This window comes from Corythoichthys intestinalis, chromosome 2 (genome assembly GCF_030265065.1).
Source record: "Corythoichthys intestinalis isolate RoL2023-P3 chromosome 2, ASM3026506v1, whole genome shotgun sequence".
Classification (NCBI taxonomy): Eukaryota; Metazoa; Chordata; class Actinopteri; order Syngnathiformes; family Syngnathidae; genus Corythoichthys; species Corythoichthys intestinalis.
Genome location: NC_080396.1, coordinates 19134714 through 19140713, shown reverse-complemented (window position 1 = coordinate 19140713; position 6000 = coordinate 19134714). Strand labels below are relative to the sequence as shown.

The 6000-nt window shown below is 37.2% G+C and overlaps 1 protein-coding gene across 1 annotated transcript in view; it reads left to right on the top strand.

The window, feature by feature from the left end:
• Nucleotides 1–382: 382 nt before the first annotated feature.
• LOC130912239 (probable glutamate receptor) overlaps nt 383–6000 on the top strand; it is a 28013-nt gene continuing 22395 nt past the window's right edge. Inside the window, exons 1-2 of the mRNA XM_057830166.1 lie at nt 383–498; nt 590–665. Of these exons, the coding sequence (XP_057686149.1) occupies nt 602–665 (64 nt within the window). The 5' untranslated portion in view covers nt 383–498; nt 590–601. The remainder of the gene's footprint in view (nt 499–589; nt 666–6000) is intronic.

Here is a 6000-nt window from a genome sequence, read left to right as displayed (position 1 = left end):
CGTCCTAAAAAGTTTATCCCATAAAAAAAACATGCATTACTAACCGTTTTTTTTGTTGTTTTTTTTAAATCAGAATTCATGGAATATTATGACAAATAATTTATGTTTGAAAAATCATTAGGTGGAGAAAAATGTCTGTAATATCAGTTATAGTGATTTTTTTATTTGATTTTCTGCCAAAATGAAAACCCGAGCTGATATAAACTGCTTTACTTTCTCAAAAATGTTTTTTTTTAAATACAGAATTTACCAAGATACCCTTTCCAAATAATCGAATTTCCAGACAAGACAAAGACATCTGTCTTGAGACTTTATACAGCCTCCGTCTCAGCAAACAAGTCCTAGGTTTCCCCCATTTAGGCCCTCCCTCTGTCCTCCCACATTTAAATTCACCCACTACTGTCGTCAGTGCACAACAACACATACCACTTTCAACGTTTGTTGACGAGTTCCTTGACTTCTTGTCGTGCCTTTGTTTTTTAATTCAACACATAAAAGGTGAGTGCAAAATTTACTCTCAGATGAAATTAGTCATTTTTTTCCCAGACAGCCATGTTAGCGTTACCGTTAAATATGTGTCGTTTTTCAGGTTTTTGACACTATGAAAGGCTGCATAGCTTTTGTCTTGAGTGTAGCAGCCCTAAGTAGATGGGCATTCGCTGCAGGTAAGATTTTTGCTCAATAACACTGTTTATATGAATAACATAACAGAAAAACAATTATTGAACATTCAATGAGTATTATTGTTGACCAATTGATATTTTTTGTTGTTGTTTAGTATAGTCAAACTGATGAAAAGCCAAAACATTTTCAAGCATTAGTTTTTTTTTTTTTTTTATTCATTCATTCCTTGTTTGGGGAAAACGTATTTTCAAGACAAGGACTATCCACTGAACTGCTTCTTAAGTAAAAAAAAAAAAAAAAACGAAAACAACATCGTGATTTTATCAGGACGATAGCAATCCATATACAATACATTGTACCCAACCACATTTTTAATAACTTGCTCTTTGTCAAGGCCTGTTAAAAAGGCATTATTTTCTTGAATAAGTCAGAGTTCATTGCAGGTATAAAAGTGGTTTCCATACATCCCTCCCTGTGGAAAAACTACTCAGCAGAAACTGGAATATGCTTTTCTCAAGTCAGGGATATTTTTGATATTGTCGGAAATATCAGGTTGAGCCTGAAAAAGCACTATAACTTTTATTGGTGAACTTAATTCGACCCCCTTCTAGACTTTTGAAAAGCATGCTTGTCTGTCTCTTCTGTTTATGTAGTTTTTGCAAAACCTTTGTTCTCTAGCAAGTTCAATGGCAAACATAACGATACATTTCCATAGACCAGTACCATGCTTTTCCCTCTCTGCATCTCACGTACAGGTGACAATGTGTTCCTTTTCTGTGAGAACATTCTGTTTGAAGCCTCACAATTGTTAGATGTCGTCTTTGGTCTCATCGTGTCAAAATGTGAACGACATGATGGATGAAGCACTGGTGTAAACCCTCATTTGAAACTATCGTATGGAGTCACAGGAGTGCCAACATTAAAAATAAATAAATTAATGAATAAATAAATATAAAGAGAAATAAATATATAAATAAATAAATGAATAGGTCAATAAATGAACTAATAAATAAATATAAAGAGAAATAAATATATAAATAAATAAAAATATAACGGTATACTTTGTCATTGACATTTACTTTTGCCACAAACCACAAGACCACAACCACAAACGGAAAAAACAATGACAATTGTATTTTTTACCTTTGCCTTTTCTGTTTGGCTTTTACATTGTCATTGTCATTTGTCGATCGCCTTTCCTCTTCGGGAATGTAAATGGCAAATGCGCAGAGAAACGGTCTGTCATTCAAATGGCGTTGGGCGGGGCTTTCCAACCAGGAATAGTAGTCGATAACTGATTACCGTAATTTCCCGAATATAAGGCGCACCCGTGTATAATGCGCACCCCAAATTTACTTGTAAAATTTGGGGAAAATTATTGTACCCGTTTATAACGCGCACCCTAATTTTAGCACCAATAAATAGAAGAATACAAGAAAACAGAGCTCGTGTACAGATACAGAGATGTCATTTTACTGACTGGTGAAACACAGCACAAGCATAGCACATTGGTAGTTCAAAACATTACCGTAAACTGACAATATTTACGGTAATAATATGATTTGACAACTTCTCCAACTTACCAGAATCTAGGAGAAAACAAAACGGATGTGACTTTTCTTTTAAAGGCTGCTGTATAACTTGCTCGTTTCCTCATGATGAATAAATGTTTCTTCCATGGATTGATACGGTAAAACTACTGAACTATTGTTATTTGGGTTTGAGTTTCCCGAGGGACCGATATAGTTGACGGACACAGGAAGTGTGTGTCCTTACATTTGTTATGCTCCGAATTGTGGAGCTGCAATAAACGTCGACTCAAATGAGTTCAAGAAACTAAATTCTGTGCTTTATGAAGAGTGAAAAAAGCAGAATTTAACACAGACGAAATCATTCGGCCGATTAGTGTGAAGTATTACCGAAACAAAATGGTGACGTCACGTACTGTAATGGTCGGCAACGGGTCGCCGCATACGTTTCTTCAACACAACGGGGCCGTGTCAATGAAAAAAAATCGGTTTATATATATATGTAATACATATATATTTCTGTCTCCATCCATGTACCCGTTTATAATGCGCACCATGAGTTTACAAGTTGATTTTGGGGGAAAAAAGTGCGCGTTATATTCGGGAAATTACGGTATTCCTAGTCTACCTGAAGGAAAGTGACGACGGTTATCGAGTTGCACGTGCGGTTTTTATGGATAGGATAGACTGGATAGATTTGGATATGGATAGACTTTTTACGTGATAGATTCAACGATAGAAATACATTTTTCTAGACCGGTAAAAAAGATATATTATAAAATATATTATTCGACACACAGGCCAGACCATTCAAAGAATAATTATTTTCTATATCCGAATCTTCCCGTTTATAATCATGACGACATTGGAGGAAGTGGCGTAGTGCAGTCACACAAAACAGCCACGGTCGCGCTTGGGTAGCCGTACGGCACATGTGCGGAAAGTTAAACCAGGAATAATCAGTTATCGACTACTATTCCTGGTTGGAAAGGCCGACAGACCGTTTCTCTGCGAATTTGCCATTTACATTCCCAAAGAGGAAAGGCGATCGACAAATGACAATGACAATGTGAAATCCAAACAGAAAAGGCAAAAAATATAATTGTCATTGTTTTTTCCATTTGTGGTGTTCAATGACAGAAAGTTAAAGTCAATGAAAAATATTGTCATTGTTTTTTCCGTTTGTGGTTGTTAATGACCAAAATTATATTTTTATTTATTTATATATTTATTTCTCTTTATATTTATTTATTCATTCATTTATTTAACTATTCATTTATTTATTTATATATTTATTTCTCTTTATATTTATTTATTTATTCATTCATTTATTTAACTATTCATTTATTTATTTATTTTTAAATTTGGCACTCCTGTGACTCCATACTATCGCCCTCGTTTGGAATTTGTACCTAATCTGCAGAGGTGGGTAGAGTAGCCAAAATTGTACTCAGGTAAGAGTAGTGTTACTTCAAAATAATATTACTCAAGTAAAAGTTATAGTAGTCATCCAAAAATGTACTCAAGTTCAAGAAAAAAAGTATCCAGTGAAAAAAAATAAAGAGGAAAAATGTAACGACTCTTGTGTAGCTCAAAGTAGCGGAGTAAGAGTAGCGTTTTTTTCCTTTACAAATCTACTCAAGAAAAAGTAAAAACTATAGCTTAGTAAAACTACTCGTAAACCCCCTTTCACACACTCTGAAACACCGGAATTTTCGCGGGATTTAACCGCGCAGCAGTTGTATGTGAAAACAATTTCCCGGGTCAACTGACGCGGCGATTACGTGGACATTTCACGGGTCGCGTCTTAGGCTAGGTTCATATTACAGGTCTTAATGCAAAAATCCGATTTTTTTTTTTTTGCCATATCTGTTTTTTTGGCGTGCCTGTTCAGAATTCCTTTGTTCATTGAGACCGTTCAAGTATCACGCATGCGCACTAATTCGCAGTCCGAAATGCGCTAAGCCAAGAGGCCCGCATGTGTAGAAGCATCAAAACAAATTACACATGCTAGCTGTATGTCATTCCAGAGTGATCATATTTTGATTTCCAAAAAGAGGACACAAATAACCGACATTAATAATCCCCGTTTAGTCTTATATTCAAAGTTTATATAGACTGATAGAACGCATACACGCACATATATGAGTCTTGACGTTTGTGCGTGAAATGACATTAGTGCGTCAGTTTGCCCCGACTCGGCCATGTGTGCAATATTGAAATTTTGCTCAATCGGCGCACAGAATGAAAATTGAAAATTGCACAGTAAGGCTTATTCTTTTCTTCATTTTATTTTTTTATGACTGTGGTCAAGCCAGCTTCGTGCTTAAAAGCAGAGTTCAAGCTAGGCGCTAATGCCTACATGGCTGCCGTCCTCCGTGCCTCCAGCTCTTTGCTGACGTAATTGCTGCATGAATTCCGATTTGGGATTCTTGACAGTTAAGACCGCCAGTCACGTTCTGAAAAAATGTAGCCTAGATCGGATTTGAACCACATACGAAAGTGACTCAGATTGGATTTGAAATGGTCCACTTCTATGCGACTTGTCTCATTCAGACCGTCAAGTTAATGCCTGACTCGAGTCGGAAAAACACGAAAAAATTGGATTTGTGCATTAAGACCTGTAGTATGAACCGAGCCTTAGTATCAGGTCCGGGACTTTCCTGGGAAGCGGCGTGAAAGAAAGCAGGCGTTAAATTCCCAGGTAACAGCACGATGACTGATGACGCAAATATCATGGCGGGCCGATGATCACTTCGTCTCTCTTCGGAGTAAGACGAAAAGCGGTAAACAAACATCAACATAGCAAGCTGGAAACAGCTAAATTAAACTGAAAACTAAATTGCTACGGGATCGTAGAGCCGAGGAAGAGAGTCAATCGTCCATCTTTGGAAATGTGTGGTTTATTTTGTTGCCAATGTTAAGGTAAGCTAATGCGGAAACGAGATTGTACTTCAAAGCACAAAACAACAGAGGGATCCGTTCAAGGGTTTTTTAAATACAAACAAAGATACACGCGATCGCGGAAAATGGGGAATAATACAATGGATCCGTGACAGTAGGTCGACGGGGATCAATAATACTTACCTTAGCAGTAGGCAAAGAGCCGATTAAACAACAAAACAAATACACTGCACTCAAATACTAGCAGAACGTAGGGGATTTCGAAACAAGGGCGAGTGTCAAGTAATATGTCAACACCCTTCTCTTGGATTGCCTGGTCTTAAATACAGTCTTGATGAGCTTGAATTGGCTGCAGTTACGACGTCTGGAACACTTACTCTGCAACAAAACACGATTTGACCAACATTGTGACAACCGATGCCGACCAAAAATAACGTAATGTCCGGGTTATAAAATCGCGCCAGCAACTTTCCCCGCACAGAGAGCGCCAGAGGGCAACACGGGACAAGTCTGTGAAAGTTTCCTACCCACGTCATTCTCCGTACATCTCTACATGTGTGAAAGCAATGACGCGAGTAAATCCCGCGTCACCTTACAAGGGAATTTACAAGGATATATTTATGAAAGGGGCTTTAGAAGTACATTTTTCTCAAAAAGTTACTAAAGGAAATGTAACGGAGTACATGTAACGTGTTACTACCAACCTCTGCTAATTTGTAACTAGGGTTGTTCCGATCATTTTTTTTTGCTCCCATTCCGATCCCGATCGTTTTAGTTTGAGTATCTGCCGATCCCGATATTTCCCGATCCGATTGCTTTTTTTTTTTTGCTCCCGATTCAATTCCAATCATTCCCAATAATTTTTCCCAAACATATACATTTTGGCAATGCATTAAGAAAAAATTGAATAAAACTCGGACGAATATATACATTCAACATACAG